Source organism: Erinaceus europaeus, chromosome 2, assembly GCF_950295315.1.
Source record: "Erinaceus europaeus chromosome 2, mEriEur2.1, whole genome shotgun sequence".
Taxonomy (NCBI): domain Eukaryota; kingdom Metazoa; phylum Chordata; class Mammalia; order Eulipotyphla; family Erinaceidae; genus Erinaceus; species Erinaceus europaeus.
Genome location: NC_080163.1, coordinates 93,732,892 through 93,754,911, shown reverse-complemented (window position 1 = coordinate 93,754,911; position 22,020 = coordinate 93,732,892). Strand labels below are relative to the sequence as shown.

Here is a 22,020-nt window from a genome sequence, read left to right as displayed (position 1 = left end):
AATTCTCTTGTATCTTTGTTGGTTTTCTGCTTTGTTGATCTGTCTAAGTGTGAGAGTGGGGTATTGAAGTCTCCCACTATTATTGTATTACTATTGATGTATTTTTGAAATTCTTTCAGTAAGTGCTTGACGTATTTTGATGGTCCCTCATTGGGTGCATAGATGTTAATGACTGTTAAGTCTTCTTGGATGATTGATCCTCTAATCATTATGTAATGTCTTTGCCTATCTTTTGTTACTTTATTTAATTTAAAATCTAACGTGTCTGAGATGAGAATGGCTGTTCCTGCCCTTTTTGGTGGTCCGTTAGCCTGTATGATAGTTTTCCATCCTTTCACTTTAAGTCTGTGTTTATCTTGTTGTGACAGATGGGATTTTTGCAAGCAGCATATGACATTGTTAAAAACCCTAGGACTTTCTGAATAGTAAATGAGCACTGTCTTCACATCTCCACTGACACCTAATAAGAGAGACAGCCTGTCCTTTCAATCTTTGAAACGAGGCATTGACTTTTTTTTTCTTTTCTTTTTTTCTAAAGACCTAAGTGGCATCTCTGTTCAATAAAAGACTATTTTAGGACCTGCAAAATTTGGATAGTGAACAACTCAAAGGCAAGCCCAGCCCCCACCACATTGAAGGAATCTGTAGTGTTATGGTCTTTTACTTTTCCCCTCTCTGTATCTATCTTGAAAATAAAAATAAATAAATAAATAAAAGATTGTTTTATGTCTTCATCAATAATCTTAGACACAAGTGGGTAATTTTCTGTAGCTTCTAATCAGCACTTGCTGCTTCATCTTGCACTTTTTCTTATTATGGATATGACTTCACACTTTAAAACTCATAAATCAACTCTGCCAGCTTAAAACATTTCTGCTGCAGCTCCATTACCCCTTCATCAGTAACCACCCCCTTAGACTTCACAGAGTTAAGAGTTAGATCCTTGCTCTGGATCAGACTATGGTTTAAGGGAATGAGGTCATTGTTTTGGTCTTCTTTCCAGATCACCAAGACATTCTCCATGTAAGCAACACCACTGTTAGACTTGTTTATCACCTTTATTTTACTTTAAAAACTTTTTCTTTAACAATGTGATTATTGGTGTAGTACCAGAAACCTGGCCTTTGGTCTCTCTCTACTTATAATATGTTTTCCTCACTAAACATAATAATTTCTAGCTTTTTATCTAAAGTGAGAGATGTGATTCTTCCTTTCAGTGGAACATATAGAGGACATTATAAGGTTAGTAATTAATTTAATTTTATTATTGTTGTATCTCATAATATAAAGAGGCCTGAAAGAAGATGAGAGGTGGAGAAATAAGTGGTCAGTGGAGCAGTCAGAGCACACCTAAAATTTACTAGTTAAGTAGTGTCTTACATGGCTGTGGTTCATGACACCCCAGAACAGTCATAATAGAAATATAAAAAGCCAGTGGGGCCAGGTGGTGACCACCTGGTTGAGCACACATGTTACAATGCACAAGAACCCGGGTTTGAGTCCCAGGCCCCCACCTGCAGGGGGAAAGCTTTGTGAGTGGTGAAGCAGTGCTATAGGTGTCTCTCTGCCTCTCTTCCTCTCTATCCCCCCTTCCCTCTCAATTTCTGGATGTCTCTATCCAATAAATAAATAAAGATAAGAAAAAATTTTAAAAAGAAACATATAAAGTCAGTGATCGCATATCATTATAATAAGTAGACTACTGATGAAAAGTTTGAAGTGTTGTAAATATTAGCAAAATATGATGCATAAACATGAAATGTAAGTATATACTAGGGGCCAGGTGATGGTGGGGCCAAGTGGTGGCACACCTGCTTGAGTGTACACATTATCATAAATAATGACTCAGGTATCATGCCCCCAGTCCACAACTTCACAGGAGAAGCTTCACAAGCAGTAAAGTAGGGCTGCTTATATCTCTCATTCTTTTTCTTTCTTTCTACTTGCCCCTGCCCTCTCAACTTCTCTCTGTCTCTATCAAAAAGAAGAAGAAAAAAAAGCTAATGAACACATGGTTAGAAAATGGTGCCAGTAACAAAACCTTTAATTTGGAGAATCTATAGAATTTGCAAAGTGAAAGAAATTAAAGTACAAAATAAGCAGCTATGCCTGTACTATCTAAGCTAACCTATGCTTCTTTTGTTTTAGGTGTTTGAAATGTTAGTCAATCCCGGAGATAATATCCTCCTAAGTGAGCCTGCTTATCCAGGGACACTTGAGGCTGTGAGTACATTTTTAAAAAACATTTTATTTGGGGGTATTAATGGGTAGATATGTTGTTGGCACATGATCAAATTGCTCAGTTTTCTGCAAAACATTCTCACCCACACAGGTCCTCCTCCACTATAATGCACCAGGACCTGAATGCCCCTTTTCCCCAGGTCCTTTACTTTGGTGCAATATACCAAATCCAGTCCAAGTTCCACTTTGTATTTCCCCTTCTGTTATTATGTAACAACTTTTGTCCCTGAGTGAGATCATCCCATATTTATTCTTCTTTTTCTGGTTTATCTCACAATATAATTCCTTCAAGCAATACCCAAGATGAAGTAAAGAAGGTGAATTCATTTAATATCTGAGTATTATTGCATTATGTAAATATACCACAATTTTCTTAGCCACTCATCTGTTGTTGGACACCTACGTTGCTTCCAAGTTTGGGCTTTTACAAATTGTGCTGCTATGAACATACGTATACATAGATCTTTTTGGACGGGTGTATATGATTCCTTAGGAAATATCCCCACTAGGAGCATTGTTGGGTCATAATGTAGGTCCATTTCTAGACTTCTGAGAGTTCTCCAGACTGCTCTCCACAGGGGTTGGACCAATTTATATTCCCACCAGTAATGCAAGAGGGGTCCCTTCTCCTTTCAATCTCTCCAGCAATTGTTGTTGCTACCATTTCTAATGCATGCCATTCTCACAAGAGTGAGGTAGTATCTCATTGTTGTCTTAATTTGTATTATTATGACAGTCAGTGACTTGGAGAGTTTTATCATTTGTCTGTTGGCCTTTTCAGTCTCTGATGAATATTCTGTTCATATCCTCTCCCCATTTTCTGATAGGGCCTTTTTTTTTTTTGCTGAGTTGTAGAGCTCTTTATATGTTTTGGTTATTAGCCTTTTGTCTGATGTCTGATGGCAGGTATTCACTTTTTACTCCCATTCTATAAGGAGTCTTTTTGTGTGAATGGTGGTTTCTTTTGCTGAGCAGAAGCTTTTCAATTTGATGTAGGCCTATTTGTTTATGTGTTTGTCTTCCTTGTAATTGGGCTTGTATCATGAAAGATGCCTATAAGGCTTAGATGGAAAAGAGGTCTGACAATATTTTCCTCTAAGTATTTGACAGTTTCTGGAAACTGATTGGAAAACTTAATATTGTTAAGATTTCAATTCTACCAAAGTGATATATATAGATTAAATACAATTCCTATGAAAAATCCATTCTTTTTTTTTTTTTTTTTTTTGCCACCAGGGCTTTGTTTGAGCTTTGTACTTGCTTGTTGCAGACTGTTTTCCCCAGATAGAGGAGAAAAAGATACAAAGAGAAGGAAAGAAGCACCCTTTTCATGGTACTCCCATGTAGTGGTCTAGAGTTTAAACCCAGGACCGCCTTCATGGTAAAGTATGGGATCTACCAATGAAGTCATATCCTGAACCCCCAACATTCATTCACTTTTTGCTAAAATAGGAAATCCAATCTTCAAATTCATGAGGTGTTGGAAAGAGTACATATGGGCAAAACCAGTTTGAAAATTAACAACAAAACTGGATCCATGCTCTTCAATTTAAAAGCTAAGAGCAAGCAGAGATGGAGATCTGCAGGGGCCCCTCTCTCTCTCTCTCTCTCTCTGTCCCTCTCTATCTCTCACCTCTCAGTTTCTCTATTTCTCTGATCTATCCAATAAAAAAAAAAAACTGCCAGGAGCAGTAAATTCATAGTGCCAACACCAAGCCCCTGTGATAATCCCAGAGGTCATATATATATATATATATATATATATATATATATATATATATATATATATATATATATATATATATCACTATATATTATATATATAATCCCGGAGGTTATATATATATCACTACAATGCTACAGTACCCCATATAGAGTCATACTGACAGAAGAACAGGCATACAGAGTATAACTAAAAATTCAGAAAGAGGGGGGTCCCGCAGTAGCGCAGCAGGATAAGCACAGGTGGCGCAAAGCACAAGAACCGGCTGAAGGATCCCGGTTTGAGCCCCCGCCTCCCCACCTGCAGGGGAGTCGCTTCACAGGCGGTGAAGCAGATCTGCAGGTGTCTTTCTCTCCCTTTCTCTGTCTCCCTTCCTCTCTCCATTTCTCTCTATCCTATCCAACAACGACGACATCAACAACAACAAAAATAACCATAACAAGGCTACAAGAACAAGGGCAACAAAAGGTGAAAAAATATTCAGAAAGAGGAAGAAAGGTAGTGGCGCACCTGACTAAGCGCACACATTAAGATGTACAAGGACCTGGGTTCAAGCCCATACTCCTTACCTACAGGAGGGAAGTCCTACAAACAAACAGCGAAGCAATACTACAGGTGTCTCTCTCTCTCCATATCTTTCCTTTCCTCTCAATTTCATTAAAAAAAAAAAAAAAAAAAGAGAGAAGCCCATATATCTGTGGCTAATTTCAATAAGGATACCAAAATCACTCAGTAAATAAAGAATAGTCTTTATAATAAAGGATACTGGAACAGCTGGATTTCTATATGCAGATGAAAAAAAAAATGGGCCCTTAGCTACTAACACCAGTGAAACATTTAAAGCAAACTGAATCAAAATCCTAAATGTAAGATCTAAAACTATGAACTCTTAGAGGAAAACATAAAAGCAAATATTCTAGCCTTGTATTTGCCACTAAATTATTAAGTATAACACCAAAACACCACCAGCAACAAAAATAAATATATAGGACTTCCTAAAAAAAAATTGAGCATTTACACATAATGAAACATTATGAACAAAGGAAAGAGGAAAGTCTGCAGAAGTGGAAAAGTCTTTGTAAACCTAGTAAGGTTTAACATCCAGAATATATACAGACAGCCTACAACTAAGCAGAGACAAGACAAACACTACATTTTTAAAATGGAACAAAAGGACTTGAATAGAAATATCTCCAAGTTATACAAATGGTCACATGAAAAGATGTTTAACCTAAGTCATTTTAGAAATTAAAAGCAAAGACATTTTATGCATGTACAGGCTATTGTATTTTATGGTCAACTGTAAGCCATTAATCTTCCAATTAAAAAAATTTTGAAAAAGTAAAAAAACACAGTGGAATACCACTTCACACCTACTAGGCAGAGCATTTAAATTTTTTTGTAATTTTTTAAAATTTTTCATATTTATTTGTTTTCCCTTTTGTTGCCCTTGTTGTTTTTCATTGTTGTTGTAGTTATTGTTGTTGTTATTGATGATGTCGTTGTTGGATAAGACAGAGAGAAATGGAGAGAGGAGGGGAAGACGGGGGGGCGGGGAGAGAAAGACACCTGCAGACCTGTTTCACCGCCTGTGAAGCGACTCCCCTGCAGGTGGGGAACCGGGGGTTTGAACCAGGATCCTTACTCCGGTCCTTGCACTTTGCGCCACGTGCCGCCCGACTCCCAAAAATATTTTTTAAATGGTAGCATATCCAGCTGAATACATACCTTACCATGTCCAGGGATTCAGGTTTGTGTCCCTGTTCCCTACCTGCAGGGGGAAAGCTTTAAGAGCAGGGAAGTAAGTGTTTAAATGACTCTTTTACTTATTCCCTCTCAGTTTTCACCACCCTCTCAATTTATCTCTGTCCTAGCTAATAAAAAAGAAAATGGCCACCAGGAATGGTGGATTCACCAGAAATATCTATCAGCTTCTCAAAATACTAAACACAGAATTACCTTGTAACACACCAGTTCCATTCTAAGTACATTGTGAAATCAAATGGAAAATTAGAGACTGGGGTAATAGTGCAGGAATGGCTATCTGTGATGAGTATGGGATGATCTCATTCATAGACCGAAGTTGAAAAATAAGAACAGAAGGAAAAACAAAAAGCAGAACTTGGACTGGAGTTGGTGTATTGTGCCAAAGTAAAAGACTGGTGTCAGGGAGTGTCAGGTCCTGGAACATGATGGCAGAGGAGAGGACCTAGTGGGGTTGAATTGTTATGTGGAAAACTGAGAAATGTTACACATGTACAAACTACTATATTTTACCATCAACTGTCAACTATTAATCTCTCAATAAAGAAAAGAGAATAAAAGAAAAGAATATATAATTTCATTTACATGAAATATCTATAATAGGTATTTTCAAAGAGTAAGTCACCAGAAACAGTGGAGTCACAGGCACCAAGTCCCAGTGATAATCCTGACGGCACAAAAAGACTTAAATATAAATATAATATAATGTAAATATAAGTAAATATAATATAAATATAAGATTGGAAATGCATACACACAAATATTTTCACACAAACAGAAACTACAATATATTCCAAGCTATGAAAAAAATATGCTAAGCAATATGTATTTATTTTATGACCCAATATTGACTTTTATTTTTATTTGCTTTTGGTAGCCTGTCATCTCAACCTAAGCACTTGGTATAATATTGGAGTGCTTCCTCACTCCTTGGTTCTACTGCCCTAATCCCCAGGGTGGCCATTATCACCCCACCTTCCCAGGCCCCTCTCCCAAGACCACGCTGAACCTCCCATTTATAGAGTTAATGCTCACACAGTAGGAGGTTTCCAGGGTCCTGGTCTATCCTGCTGCTGTATCTGCTATGCTCATACTTACCACTTCTTAAATATTCTAAATATGTCCTCTGCTTTTAATTGTTTTAGGTATTAACATAACCAAAGCTTTACATGATTAATTTACTTTGGCAAAAACATTCTTTAATAAACATCTACTTTATGAACCTATTCTACTGATGTTGATCATTATGGAGATAGACTCTAGCTCAATGTTATAGAGAGAGGTTTATTTCTTTGATTTTTTTATTTGAATTTTTTTTATTATTTATAAAAAGGAAACACTGACAAGACCGTAGGATAAGAGGGGTACAACTTCACACAGTTCCCATCACTAGATCTCCTTATCCCATCCCATCCCCTGATACCTTTCCTATTCTTTATCCCTCTGGGAGTATGGACCCAGGGTCATTATGGGGTGCAAAAGATGGAAGGTCTGGTTTCTGTAATTGCTTCCCCACTGAACATGGGCGTTGGCAAGTCAATCTACACTCCCCGCCTGTCTCTGTCTTTCTATTTCTTTGAATTTTAAAGATTTACTCACTCATTTGTTTAATAAGAGACAAGAACTCTGCTGTGGCATATGAGCACAGAAGATAGAACCCAGGGCCTCATGCATATAAATCCTGTTCTCTACCAAGTTAGCTACCTCCGTGATCACCACAAAGATTTCTCTCACACACTACTTTTCTACTACAAGGCAACTGCAACTCTATCCCATGGAGTAAATGTCATCTCCATTCCAAATTGAAAAATTCTGTCTGGAAAGCTGGCAGTCTTAGAAGAAAAAGAAAAGAGAAATAAGCTGAGTTTTAAAGCTTGTGCTTAGAAGGAACACATGCTACTTCAGTTTGCAATGTGTTGGGCCAGGACAAGACATATTTCCAGAATTGACACATATAAGCAAGAGAGCATAATTCTTACTCAGGGAACATTTCTGAACAATGATAGAATCTAAAGTAGGACAACAATTAGAATATTTAACCTTAATCCTGTGAAGTGCAAAGCTGAGTAGAGCTTTATACATTTAAGGGTCTACATAGTCACATTCTTGGATAAAAAGAATCCATTACACTTACATTTTGTAGTTATGTCTGAATCTTGGACTTTCTTTTTTTATGTGATCAACAGCTACATCCATTGGGCTGCAACCTTATTAATGTTTCCAGTGACAAGTATGGGATTATTCCAAACTCCCTCAAAGAAATACTTTCTAAATGGAAACCTGAAGATTCCAAGAACCCTGAGAAAAATACCCCCAAATTTATTTATACTGTTCCAAATGGCAACAACCCTACTGGAAACTCATTTACAATTGATCGCAAAAAGGAAATCTATGAGGTATTTTTTTAAAAGAATGTGTTATGTGACTATGTTCTTGTTTAATTTTAACTTTTTAAAGGCGTATTATGCAAGTTCATTTCCTTACTAATCTCTTGCTTTCCCAGGAAGATATTTTTTCATGGCAGGAATTAATCTATGCGGGTGGGGGAGATACCATAATGGTTATCCAGAGACTCTCATGCCTGAGGCTCCAAAGTTCCAGGTTCGATTTCCCGCACCACAATAAACCAGAGCTGTGCAGTGCCCTGGTGTTTCTCTCTATGTCCTTTTCTCTCTGCATCTTAAAATAGATAAAATACTTTAAAAAAACAGAGAGAGAAAGAAATTAATCTATGCCATGAAGCATAACAACAACAACAACAAATCACTGAACCTTTTAACTTTTTTTCTTCAACTGGTATTTGCCTAAGTCTCCACAGCTTCATCCCATTCTATGTTCTATGACTATAAATTCTACCTACAATGGAAATGCATATCCCCTGAATTCTAGACTTCCCCATCTTTATCCAACCTTTATAAGCTGATAGGTATTTCAAACTTACATTACTAAACAAAACTCCTGATTTTGCCTAACCGCACTCCAATCATACCACTTACATCTTGCAACACCACAGTGCTTCCTTGAACAATTCGCTTATATTCCTTTCTCTTCTCTTCTTCCCTATCCCTACACCCAATCCATCTTGTGCAATCTCCCACCAAATTTACCCAAATCCATCCAATTTTCTTGACCACTACTATCATGATCTCTTTAGTCACTGCCTCATTTCTCTGATCTTACTCAAATGTTTCCTGGATAAGCCTCTGCTGCACTCTTGATCTCTAACAATTCATTCTTAGCACAGCAGTCTTATCCCTCTGCTGTTTACAACCCTCCAGTGACTTCCTCTTGCAATTAAAATAAAATCAGAGGGGCTAACCAATTTACATTCCTATCAGCAACATAGGAGTGTTCCTTCCCTCCCATGGCTTCTCCAATATTTGATGTTTCTTTCTTTTCTAATTAATGTATGACGTTCTCACTGGTATAAAATGGTATCTTTGTTTTTATTTGTATTTCCTTGATCATCAGGGACTTTGAGCATTTTTCTTATGTATGCTGACCTTTCATATCTCTTCTATGGAGAAGATTATGCCCGTGACCCCTGCCCCCCTTTTTTTTTCAGTGGAGTCAGTTGTGTTTTGCACCAAAGCAAGGGGCACTTGGGAATCAGGGAAAGGGATGGGATGAAGCGGCTCTTAGGCCCTGGGGCAGATGATGGAAAAGTACGTAGATTGGAGAAGAAAGTGTTTTGCATGCACCTGACATGGGGAGATGAGAGACTATACCTATGTGTCAATAGCTGTACAATAAACCATTAATCCCGAAATAAAGTGAAAATTAAAAAAAAAAAAAAAAGAAAAGAAAAGGTCAGATTTCCTTTATTTGCCTTACAAAGGTATGTGATCTAATGGTCTCTTCTCAAGTGCTTCTTACTGCAACCCTGCTAACCTTTCTATCTTCTGATTGTGCCAACTTTTTTTTCTTACCCAAGGGTCACTGTTCTTAATCATCACCACTTAGTCTGTAGTCTCTTCCCCCTATATTTGCACAAATGACTTCTTCCTATCATTCTGAATCTTCATCTTACCATGTTAAAAGAACATCTTTATGATTCAACATGAAAGAGCACCCTTGTCTGTCAGACATGAGAGTTTTTGCATGTGCTATCTTTCTGGCCTGTTTCTCTCACAAATGTGATCCAGTAATGTTCTGCCTATCTTTTAACCACCACTCTTCTACCACCCAATACTTCTTCTATTCATTATCAGTGATTTATAGTCTTTCTTCCATACTAGAATAGGTGAAGTCTCAGAATAATAGTCTTTACTACCTAGTCATTTCTTTATCCTCACCATCTAGAACACTAGCCACTTAATAGATCCCTGAATGAATAAGTAGAGAGAATTATGGTTCCAAATTATTTTAATTTTAGATAGTTCTTAAGACCTATTCTACTTTAACATCTTTCAGCTTGCAAGAAAATATGATTTCCTCATAATAGAAGATGATCCTTATTATTTTCTCCAGTTCAACAAGGTAAGTGATAGTGTGAATTTGCTGATCTATCAAAATTAGAAGATGAAGCTATTGTAAATTATTCCACTGCACATGGTTTTAACTCAGTTGCAGAGTCAAAGCTACTTCACCTTTACACTGAAATTTAATAAATGACCATAACCTTCTATGACTTCAGTCTGTAGTCTTATCATGAACTTAGTACTTCACATTTATTTTTTTATTTCTTTATTGGGGAATTAATGTTTTACATTCAACAGTAAATCCTTCCCATTTTTGATATTACTGATCTTTCCAGAAATTCCAGCTACCTTTAAAATGGTAGCTGACCAAGTAATTCAGTCTGACCACCAAATCCTAGTGCGTGTCTCTTCAAAATTAAATCAGGGATATGAAATGGGTTTAATCTTAAGAGTTAACTTCAGTATCTTGGATGATGATGACTGGAATGACGTTGAAAAGAATTTGGAAGTTGTGTTTAAGCTGAAAGATAAAAAGAGGTGTGCTCAATTAATGTTGTTCATTACAGACATAGGAGAAGATAATAATGACAGGTTCATCTCATCTTTGCCATCACTGTCATTTAGGTTCTGGACCTCACCTGCAGCAAGCAGGTTTTTGTCTTCCATTAAGTATGTATGTATGTATGTATGTATGTATGTATGTATGTATGTATGTATGTATAATGTATGTTTTTCATTTGTTCTCAGGGCAGCAAAGAAGATATACATGGACTCAGTCCAGCTCTTTAAATCCAATGAAACAAAACAACTCTTGATTTTTCTTTTTAGTAGTTTGTCTTAATATCATGCCTTTATACTTCATCATTATCATGGTCCTCTTTTTACTTTGCATCTACTTTTGAAATAAAGATTGCAATTAGTATTTCGGATTGATGACATTCCCCATCCTCATGTTTACCTGTTCGTCTAATCTAATTGTTTTAAGGGCCTGTATTCTCTCTAGATAATATTGAGTGCTACTGGACTTCTTTGTTCTGATTTTACCTAAACTAGTTTGCCTTAACTCCTTTCTCTGAATCTATTTATCCTGGATTATAACCTTTGTGGCAAGAAGGATTTGCTGAAGGTGTCCCTAAATGCATAATAGCATCCTAAGCAAGTGACAAAATTACTTTATGTATTTTGGCAGAATAGGCATGAAGACAAGAAAATACTTAAAAGAAAACATGCAGATTTGTTTCCTGTTTCATTTTTTTTTTATTTGTTGGGTATTATCTTTATTTATTTATTGGATAGAGACAGCCAGAAATCGAGAGGGAAGGGGGTGATAGAGAAGGTGAGTCAGAGAGACACCTGTAGCACTGCTTCACCACTCAGGAAGCTTTCCCCTACAGGTGGGGACTGGGGACTCAACCCTGGCTCCTTGCACACTGTAATATGTGCACTCAACCAGGTAATGCCACCACCTGGGCCCTCCTATTTCATTTTAAAGGGTGAAGAAAAGTAATAAGAAGATGTGAATTCATGCTCTCCATTTTTTGAACAAATTACCCAGTCACTAAGAGTTCTCACACCAATAGCATTTACATATATATGTTTATTTATTTTTGCATTTGAAGCCATGGGTGCCAACATTTCTTTCCATGGATGTTGATGGACGTGTCATCAGGGCTGACTCTTTTTCAAAAGTCCTCTCCTCGGGGTAAGTCCCTATCTCTAAACTAATGCTACGTTTAGATTGAGAATGCTCTTCAGAATCCCTTAGGACCAATATTTTTATCTGAGTGCTTGTTTTCCATTTGCCTTTTAAACACTAGTTAAACTATTGATATTAATACATGTTTTTTCTTGGTATTCATATCTGGTAATCAAATCTACCTAACCATTAGTCATAACTTGTAGATGAGGTCATCTTTTTTGCTTCATATGTGAGAGAGAGCACATTAGCAATATTTGCCAGGTTGGTATTCTATTTTAACTATACATTTTAATTTTAATACAATTTTTGTGTAAATAGAATATTTTAATTGTATATGTTAGTTTGTCCCCAGTTTGCAACCCTCTTCTTAAATAAATCAGTACAGTGATATATATTACTTGTTAACATAATATTGATATTATGTCTTTTCTCTTTTAGACTGAGAGTAGGGTTTCTAACTGGTCCAAAACCCTTAATCGAGAGAGTTGTTTTACACACACAAGTTTCGACAGTACACTCTAGCACATTTGCACAGGTAAGGATATTTTGGGAAAAAAAATTCAGAGCAGAATTGAAATTAGAGATTAGTAAATAAGAGTGAATTAAAGTGACAGAGTGGGAATGCATTAATATTTAATATCTAGTTCCAGTGTAAACTAAACTAGAAAACTAGACACGATATTTTATTTTGTTTTGTTTTGTTATTGCTTCCATTGTTACTGCTGGGGCTCAGTGCTGGTACTATGAATCCACTGCTCCTGGTGGCCACTTTTTGCCATTGTATTGGATAGGACAAAGAGAAACTGAGACGGGGAGTGAGATAGAGAAGGACAGAAAAACATGCCTGCAGACCTGCTTCACTGCTTGTGAAGCATCTCCCCTGCAGGTGGGGAGGGGGCTCGAATCCAGATCCTTGAGTGTGTCCTTGTGTCTAGTATTAAGTGCACTTAATCAGGTGCTGCGTAACTCAGTTCTGAAAACGAGATGTTTATCCCAAAAGAAAAATGAGAATTGAGGGACCGGGTGGTGGTACACCTGGTTAAGCACACACATTACAGTGCACAAGGACCAGGGTTCAAGCCCTTGGTCCTGGTAATGCAGGGCTGTGTCTCTCTGTTTCCCTTGGTCTCTATCCAGAAATAAATACATAAAAATATTTTTAATCATAAAAAAGTTTTAATCAGACTTTTGATTACTAAAAAAAAATTTTTAAAAGAAGAAAAAAGAAAATGAGAATTAAATTAGCCTGTTGCTTTATTTATTTATTTATTTGGTATAAAGCAAACTTTTTGAGCATCAGGGTATCTTTTTAATTTTTGGACCTAGCATTTAACCCAGGAACTCCACTAAAATTTGTTGAACAGAACAAAGTGGAACTGGGGTTGATGAAATAATGCATCTTAAACTTACTCTCTATATATGAAAGCAAGGATTTTAGGCCTTAACATTTCATGATTTGCCTTTGTTGCACATGTTCTAGTTTATCCTAAAAAGAATAATTGGGTTGTGTTTTCATTAAAATAAAGTAAAATTAATTTGGGAGAGTGTGCAAATTTTCTCAGAAACTTTGAGAAATTAGTGAATCCATTTATAAAAGCAATCTTAAAACTCAGGTCTTAATAAATGCTTCCTGACAGTCAAAATAAATAGAAAATTTTAGAACATTTGGATACTTATTTGATTTTGTGCAATCCTTCATCTGCAAATGTCCTCAAGTTTGTATCAAGTTGAGGATTTTTTTTTCCTTTTTAAAAATATGTTATCAATAGAACATCAGTATTTATATGCAACATTTGGAATTTTTATTTTAGTGGAAAAACCCTCAAGATATTTACAGATCCACTCTGTTGCTTGCATGTAGGAAGACAGTACATTATTATAATTAATGGCATGGATTAGGAGATAGGTAGTCTGATTAAAATACAGGTTCTGTGACTAGTCCAGTTTGTATGACCTCCAGAAAGCTAGCTTAACCCTTGTGTCATGACTTCTTCATCAGCAAAATATAAAGAATAATCTGTCAAATAAGACTATTACAAAGATTAAACTGGTGAGGCCAGACAGTGGCTCACCGGGTTAAGCAAACATAGTATGCAAGGATCCCGGTTTGAGCCCCCAGTTCCCCACCTGAGGGGGGGTCTCTTCACAAGCAGGGCTGCAGGTCTCTATCTTTCTCTCCCCCTCTCTATCTCCCCTCCCCTCTCAGTTTCTCTCTGTCCTATTCAATAAAATGGAAAAAATATATATATGGCCCCGGAACAGTGGATTTGTAGTGCCAGCACCAATCCCCAGCAATAACCTTTGAGAAAAAAAAAAAAAAAAGATTAAATGGCTAAAATTATGTTGACACATTCCACACATTCCACAGTTTCTGGTACATATAAAATGCTATATGAATATTGTATTTCTATTGTTGTTGCCATTAGCATTTATAATAAATCACTATAGAATGTTAGTTTCCACTTATCTTATATAACTAAGGATAATATGTTCTTTTGTTTGTTAGATGATGGATCATGATTTTTACTACTGTTTTTGTCTCTTAGCTTCTTATATTACAGCTTCTACATCAATGGGGTGAAGAGGGCTTCATGGCTCACATACAGAGGTAATGTGTCACATGGATAAATGTTTATGAACACAGGAGCCCAGTGGCTATGGAGCAGACCACACAGATTACTGATACTATCACTCTCCTTAAATATCTAAAAAGGACAATAGGAAGTGTCTGTTAGAAGCATAAGTAAATAAGTAAGTAAAATGTATCTGCCATATTATCTCCACTTAGAAAGTCTTCTCAGCATCCACAGTCTAGTTTGAAAGTAGTCTCCAGAGGAGCTGGCTGATGTCACACCTGGTTAAGTATACATATTACCATGTGCAAGGACCCAGGTTTGAGTCCCTGCTCCCCACCTGCAGGGGAGAAGCTTCATAAGTGATGTTGCAAGTACTGCAGGTATCTCTCTGTCTATTTCCCTCTCGATCTCCCACTTTAATCTGGATTTCTCTCTGTTCTGTCAAATAAGGGGAGGGAAAATGTTCACCAAAGGGGGTGGACTCACTGTGCAGGCAACCAAGCTCCAGCAATAACCCTGGTGGTAAATAAATAAATAAATAAATAAATATGAAAATAAAATTGAAAGTAGTCCCCAGTTCACCTAAGGTATTCTGAAATTCCTATAAGGTTAGGATTCACCTGTTTTGTTTCAGAGGATATAGGGTTTATGCATATAAGTACTTTTCTATTTTTTGCTTTATTTATTTATTTATTTTATTTGTAGTTAATAGGAGTGTATATTAGCACCATTCCCACACCAAAGGTCTGTGTCCCTACCCCCACCCCTCTATAGTGAAGCTGAATCTACCCTCACCTTCCACCCAGATTTTTTACTTTGGTACAATACTCCAAACTCAGTCAAATTCTACTTTGCTTTTCCCTGCCTGTTATTCTTTCTCAACTTCTGTTTATGAGTATATAAGTATTTTATTTAATAATCAGCTAACTGTGGAGGACACGAATTGGTTAAAGAACAAGTGAGGAAGATTTATCTAAATAACAGAAAATAATACTTTATGTAAGTAATCACTATTGTGGTGGTAAACACATCATTATTATGTCAGTGTGGTATAATCTAGGCCATCTAGAATTAAGGTGAAAACATATTCTTCTCATTTCCAGATCAGTGATTCCATCATATCAATGCATTTTTTTTTTGCCTCCAGGGTTATTGCTGGGGCTCAGTGCCTGCACTCGAATCCACTGCTCCTGGAGGCCATTTTTCCCTTTTGTTGCCCTTGTTGCTTATCGTTATTGTTATTATTGTTGTTGTTATTGCTGTCATTGTTGTTGGACAGGACAGAGAGAAATGGAGAGAGGATGGGAAGACAGAGAGGGAGAAAGACAGTCACCTGCAGACCTGCTTCACCGCTTGTGAAGCGACACCCCTGCAGGTGGGAAGCTGGGGACTCAAACCCGGATCCTTGCACCGGTCCTTGGACTTTGTGCCATGTGCGCTTAACCCGCTGTGCTGCCTCCCAATCCTCATCAATGCATTTTCTTTGGCCCCGAGAATCCTCCTACCCTGCAATTGACAATCGTTATTTGACAACTAAATGCAAAGATTAATTTTGTTGTCACTGTTGGAACCGTACTTGAGATTTCATATTTTACATAATGATGAACTTCTTAGTTTATTTTCATTTTGAAATTAATTCATAATAAATGGGGGGAAAACAACTATAAAAAGTTTATTATGGGGGCCAGGCAGTGGCATACCGGGTTAAGTGCATATAGTACGAAGCGCAAGGACCCCAGCAAGGATCCCACTTCTAGCCCGGGGCTCCCCACTTGCAACGGGTTCGCTTCACAAGCAGTGAAGCAGGTCTGCAGGTGTCTTTCTGTCTCTATGAGTCTCTATCTTCCCTCCCCTCCCTTCTCAATTTCTCTCTCTCCTAGATAAATGAAAAATGGCCGCCAAGAGCAGTGGATTCATAGTGCCAGAAGTGAGCCAAGAGGCAAAAAAGAAAAAAAAAAAAAGGATATTATTGAACAGGCTCTATCACAATCAAGCATTCAAAATTTTTAATCAAGATATAAAACAAATTCTATTACAATGGACTTCAGAGTCTTTTAGTTTTTTCAAGTGATGTACTAAACATAATCTGTTTCACTGTTTTCTTCTTACAGAGTTATTGACTTCTATAGGCTTCAGAAGGATGCCTTAATTGTAGCTGCAGACAAGTGGTTAAGTGGTGAGTAGAAACTGCATTCCATTCTATGATAAATAGCAGCAGTTAAACAAATGGAAAACAGTATGTAAAGTCATTAATCACCCTGAAGTAAAAAAGCAAAACAAACAAAAAAATCCAGCAGGACCAAAACATCCCTTCTGGCACATGTGACTCTGAGGCTCAACCTGTGGAGCTCATGCTTGACAGTCCAACACTATCCAAGCCACTCAATTCTTTATTTCTGTCTTGATAAAAATTAACTATTTTTATAAGAGTACTATTCTACTACTTTGTATAGTGGAGTTTTAAAAAAATGGATTTAATCAACAGCAGGTTTTTCATTAAAAAATTTTTAGGGAGTCGGGCAGTAGAGCAGCAGGTTAAGTGCACATGGCGCCAAGCGAAAGAAAGGACCAGCATAAAGATCCTGGTTCTAGCAGAGCTCCCAACTCCCCCCTGCAGGGGAGTCACTTCACAGGCAGTGAAGAAGGTCTGCAGGTGTCTTTCTTTCTCTCCTCCTCTCTGCCTTCCCCTCCTCACTCCATTTCTCTCTGTCCTATCTAACAATGAAGACATCAATAACAATAGTAACTACAACAACAATAAAAAAGGGGCAACAAAAGGGAAAATAAATAAATATAAAAAATTTAATAATGAAAATATTTTTATCCTTCCTTCGTGATTTCTCTACCCCATTACTCAGTGAAATATAAGACATATTAATGTATCTAGTATTCTTGAATTTCAAGGAATTAAATTCTATTCTGATTAAAAACTATTAAAAACCCATTAGATTTCTAAACTATTACTTAAACAATAGGATTCATTAAAACAATAGAAAAAATCTAATGAAAAAGAAAGAGGAACCTCTTTTAAAATTGAAACACCTGTAGTCCACTTAAGTATAATTCTAATGAAGGGAAAGAGACAGGCAGACCTCTCACACTAATCTAACGCTGAGTATGTTTATAAGTATACATACTCAAGTCTCCTTTCTATTTCTTCCCACTTTATTTTTTGAAATAAAATCCATTATACTAATTGTCAGGACTCACAAAATTCTATTTTAAAATGAAGGAACATATTCAAAACAACCACTTGACAGTTATCTATAATTACATCTGTAAATGATACATCTGAATGAAAATATCAAAAATGGATTGGAGAAATATATAATCATTATCTTCTTCATAGGTTTGGCAGAATGGCATGAACCAACTGCTGGAATGTTTCTATGGGTTAAAATTAATGGCATTTCTGATGCAAAACAACTGATTGAAGAAAAAGCCATCAAGAAAGAGGTAAAATTAAAAAAAAAAAAAAAAAAGGAAAAGAAAGTGGTAAAAGGGGAAGAGGAATTCCATTTGTTTAATTTCTTAAATAAAATGGCAGGGTATGGTTATCATTGCCTCATATCACAAACTCATGATGTTTTCATGTCAAATGGTATATCATTAAAACTGTAATATATTTTGGGATTTTATAATTATTCTTTTGGTTTGCATTAATAGAAAGTACAATGAGTAATCTCAGCTCCTGATTAGTTTAGCTACTAATATTGTAGTGTCTGGAACCACATTCCTGTCATTAATTTCCAGCTCTACTTATTGTTGACTGTCTAATTACCCTCACTGAAGTTTATCTTGAGAACAGTAGCAATAAGCACCCCTCCCCATGCAGCCTGGGTTTCTACAATGACTAAATTCTAAATTGTATGTATGAAAATTCTAGACTGTTGTCTGGCACATAAGTACTCAATGAATATTAGCCACTAAATCTGTATTAAAAATAAAAGGAGTTTTAACTAATTATGGAAGTAAGATATACTCATGTAGCAAACTGGGGAAATTCATAAAAGTTTAGTGAAAATTATTAAACAATTTATAATTTCAGCATCCAGATTTAGTAACCACACATGGTGTGTTTTCTTGAAGAGCCTGTATAAATCTAATGTTGTGGCTATACAGTTTTTTTACATGGTTAAAATTGCATAGAAAAATTTTACATCCTGCTGTTTTCATTTAAAATTAGTCCAGAGGGAACTTTTGTCGATTTTCTCCTTTGGTAATTAAGCATAAGTCCACTTAGGTACTAGTTAAGGGACTGATTAAACTGAGAGATCTAAGCATGTTTCCTTTGTAGTTTTCCATTTTAACAACTAAGATATCCTTTCTCCATTAGTTAATTTCTTTATTATGCCTGTCAGTCTTTTGTAAACACTAAGATATGTTTCTAGGCTCAATTTGTTTTGAAGCAGTAAGCACAAAAGAACAGACTGTATTGACGTTGACAATACCATATTGATGCAATAAGAAATCAGGTAATCTAAAAGTTAGATGTGGATACTGACTTATTGAACCTCAGTGCTAAGTCTACTACCTAGTGGATGTTATTCATCTTATCTAACCAGCTTACATGGCAGAATTCATGTTTTATGATTTACTCTAATCCTAGTAAATGTAACAACACATAGTGGGTATTGAAATATATACTAAAATGACATATTTGAAAGAAATGCATTTTATTACAATAAATCATTTGTTTTCCCTTCCTATTAATGCCATTACTATCAAAAACATTTGCTAAGTGACATATTTATCTACACTTGTAAGCTAAGTGTTAAGAAAATAGACTTCCTATTTTATTGGAGTTTTTTTTCAAACATCTTCATTTATTTTATATATTTAGTTATAGAACCTTTACTTTCAGTAATCTTCAGATTTTTTTTCACAGATTTTATCCAAACAGCCCAAAAATTGACATTCTTGAAATAAATGTTATTTCCCTTCCTTTTATCAAAAAAAAAAAAAGTTTTTTGGTTTTTGGTTTGGTTTTTTGTTTGTTTGTTTGTTTGTTTTTTAAATTCTTGGGCCTTACTACTTCAGGCTGACATTTCCAGATAGATAGATGTAGAAAGTGGGAGAGACAAGGCAGTACAGAAGCTTTCCTCAGTGCTATGCTACTAACATGGACTTGAGCCTGAATTAAGCACATGGAAAAACAGATGCTCTCTCAGGTGAGCTATGTCACTGGCTTCCTTATCTTACAGTAACTTGATTCTAACGTTTCCCAGTTTTCTCCCACTATCATTAGAGAAATGGATTTAAATTTAGTGTTAATCTCAGGCATTAGAAAATCTTCTCCTGTAAATATCTTCTTTGATGCCCAGATTTAAATGATTTAATAACACCTACTTAATGCTTTTGCATATTATCATTATACTAGTTGACAATCTCAAAGACTTAGTACAATTAAAATTTATTTCTGATAAAAATTTTTCTAAGATGAGAACTGCAGGCAGATCTGTTCCAACCAGGGATTCAGAAAACGTGGTTTCTCCATTTGCTGTTCTTGATTCTCTCACATATGGATTCCACTGTGGTGAATCATATATGAGAATATTTCTATGGGTCACGCTGAAATATAGCATACATTTTATATCCATATTATGACTTACTCATGTGTTCACACATAGCTAAGATGTATCCAAGAAATAGAGTATATTATATACCCAGCAAGCAGAGGAAATGAATTTACAATGAATTTACACTGACTGGTCATCAGAAAAAACAGTAGTTCCTACCACACCATCTTGACACACTTACTTTTGATTTTTTTATATCTTCACTGTATATATGGATTTTTTTTAAGCATTCTCTAAGTGGACCAACTTCCTCCCCCATCTCAAGAAATCTTCTCAAAATATCTTTCCCTTGGGGCCAGGTGGTGGCGCACCTGTCCAAGCACACATGTTACAGTGCACAAGGACCCAGATTCGAGCCCCCAGTCCCCACCTGCAGGGGAAAAGCATCACAAGTGGTGAAGCAGTGCTGCAGGTGTCTCTCTGTCTCTCTCCCTCTCTATCACCCCCTGCCCTCTCAATTTCTGACGGTCTCTATCCAACAAATAAAGATTTTTAAAAAGTTTTAAATCTTTCTCTGCTTTTTCTTGATCAATATTTTCTCTTTCAGATCACACCTTAAAAATCACTTACATGCCTCATGCCATGCCCCTCCAAAAAAAAAAAAAAGCACTTATAAATCTGCTAATTTAAAAACCTGTCTGTTTAGACTGATAGCCAAAGTATAAAATGAACTCACCAAACTTAACAATAAAAATACAAGCAACTCCACTGAAAAATGGGGTAAGAATATGGGCAGAATCTTCTCCAAAGAAAAGATCCAAGGGGCCAACAGACATGAAAAAAAAAATCTTCAGGGGTCAGGCAGTTAAGTCCCCATGGTGCAAAGCTCAAAAACCTGCTTAAATACCCTGGTTCGAGTCCCTGGCTCCCCACACCTGCAGAGGGGTGGCTTCACAAGCAGGTCTGCAGGTGTCTTTCTCTCCCCATCTGTCTTCCCTCCGCACTCAATTTCTCTCTGTCCTATCCAACAACAATGACAACAACAAGAGCAACAAAAGGGGAAAAATAGCCTCCAGGAGCAGTGGCTTCATAGTGCAGGCACCGAGACCCAGCAATAACTCTGGGGAAAAAGAAAACAACTTCAAAATCACTGATGACCATCTAAACGCAAATAAAAACAACAATGCGATATACATTCACAGATCTGAGAAAGTCACACATTAGGAAAGACAAAAATAGCAACAGTTGAACAGACTGTAGGGGGGAAAGGGGCTTTGCCTTTTGCTGGTGGAATCTAAGTTGATGCATCCCCTAAGGAAAACAGTCTGGAGATTCATCAGAACTCTAGAAAAGAACTTACCTTAGGACCCAAAATCATTCTCTGAGGCACTTATCCAGGGAAAACAAAAAGTCCTATGCACATCAATGTTCATAGCAACACAGTCTGTAATAGCCCCATCCTGGAAGCAACACAGATGCCCAACAGCAGATGAATGGCTCAGGAAGTTATAATACATATACACAACCGGGTACAATGCAGCTACTAGAATTTGTGAGGTCATCTCCTTTGCAGAACTTAAAGGCATCATGTTAAAACAAGCCAGAAAAATAAAGACCAATACTGAATGATCTCACTTATATGTGGAATTTAAGAACAAAGAACAGTTAAGAAAAAACACAAGGTGAAACTTGTCTGGGAGTAGTGTATTGCACCAAAGTAAAGGACTCTGGGGAAAGAGGGAGAAGGACAAGATAAAGAGACATTGGTATCCTGTCGTGTCTCTTAGACACAAATCAAAGGGAGATGAGAGACTGTGTCTATCTGTTAAAGATTATACTGTAAACCATTAATTCCACTCCCCCAGTAAAATAAAATAAAAATCCCTCTGAATATACATGACTTTTCTAGTTAGGTTAGACACTGCTTTATGTTTATTAATATTTCTATTTCTTTTATAAGTTGTACTTTGTCAATTAAAGCTAGAATTTCTGTATTTTTCTTCTCAGTTTATGCAAATTCTTTATATATGGAGAAGAGAGAGCACTTTCCATATTCCTTCATTTCTTTCTTTCTTTC

The 22,020-nt window shown here is 36.4% G+C and overlaps 1 protein-coding gene and 1 long non-coding RNA gene across 4 annotated transcripts in view; one reads left to right on the top strand and one right to left on the bottom strand.

Moving 5' to 3' along the window:
- AADAT (aminoadipate aminotransferase) overlaps positions 1–22,020 on the top strand; it is a 33,460-nt gene that overhangs the window by 8,119 nt on the left and 3,321 nt on the right. For 2 of the 3 annotated variants that reach the window (XM_060184361.1, XM_007527230.3), the window contains exons 4-11: positions 2,149–2,223; positions 7,915–8,124; positions 10,142–10,207; positions 11,769–11,851; positions 12,287–12,383; positions 14,395–14,456; positions 16,536–16,600; positions 17,774–17,880. In XM_060184361.1, coding sequence (XP_060040344.1) covers positions 2,149–2,223; positions 7,915–8,124; positions 10,142–10,207; positions 11,769–11,851; positions 12,287–12,383; positions 14,395–14,456; positions 16,536–16,600; positions 17,774–17,880 — 765 coding nt within the window. The remainder of the gene's footprint in view (positions 1–2,148; positions 2,224–7,914; positions 8,125–10,141; positions 10,208–11,768; positions 11,852–12,286; positions 12,384–14,394; positions 14,457–16,535; positions 16,601–17,773; positions 17,881–22,020) is intronic. The other variant, XM_060184366.1, reaches the window with a different exon arrangement.
- LOC132536464 (uncharacterized) lies at positions 2,638–21,454 on the bottom strand. Its single transcript, XR_009548031.1, has 3 exons — positions 21,304–21,454; positions 10,498–10,669; positions 2,638–3,294 (listed from the first exon to the last, which is right to left on the bottom strand). It is a non-coding gene; the product is annotated as an uncharacterized LOC132536464 (long non-coding RNA).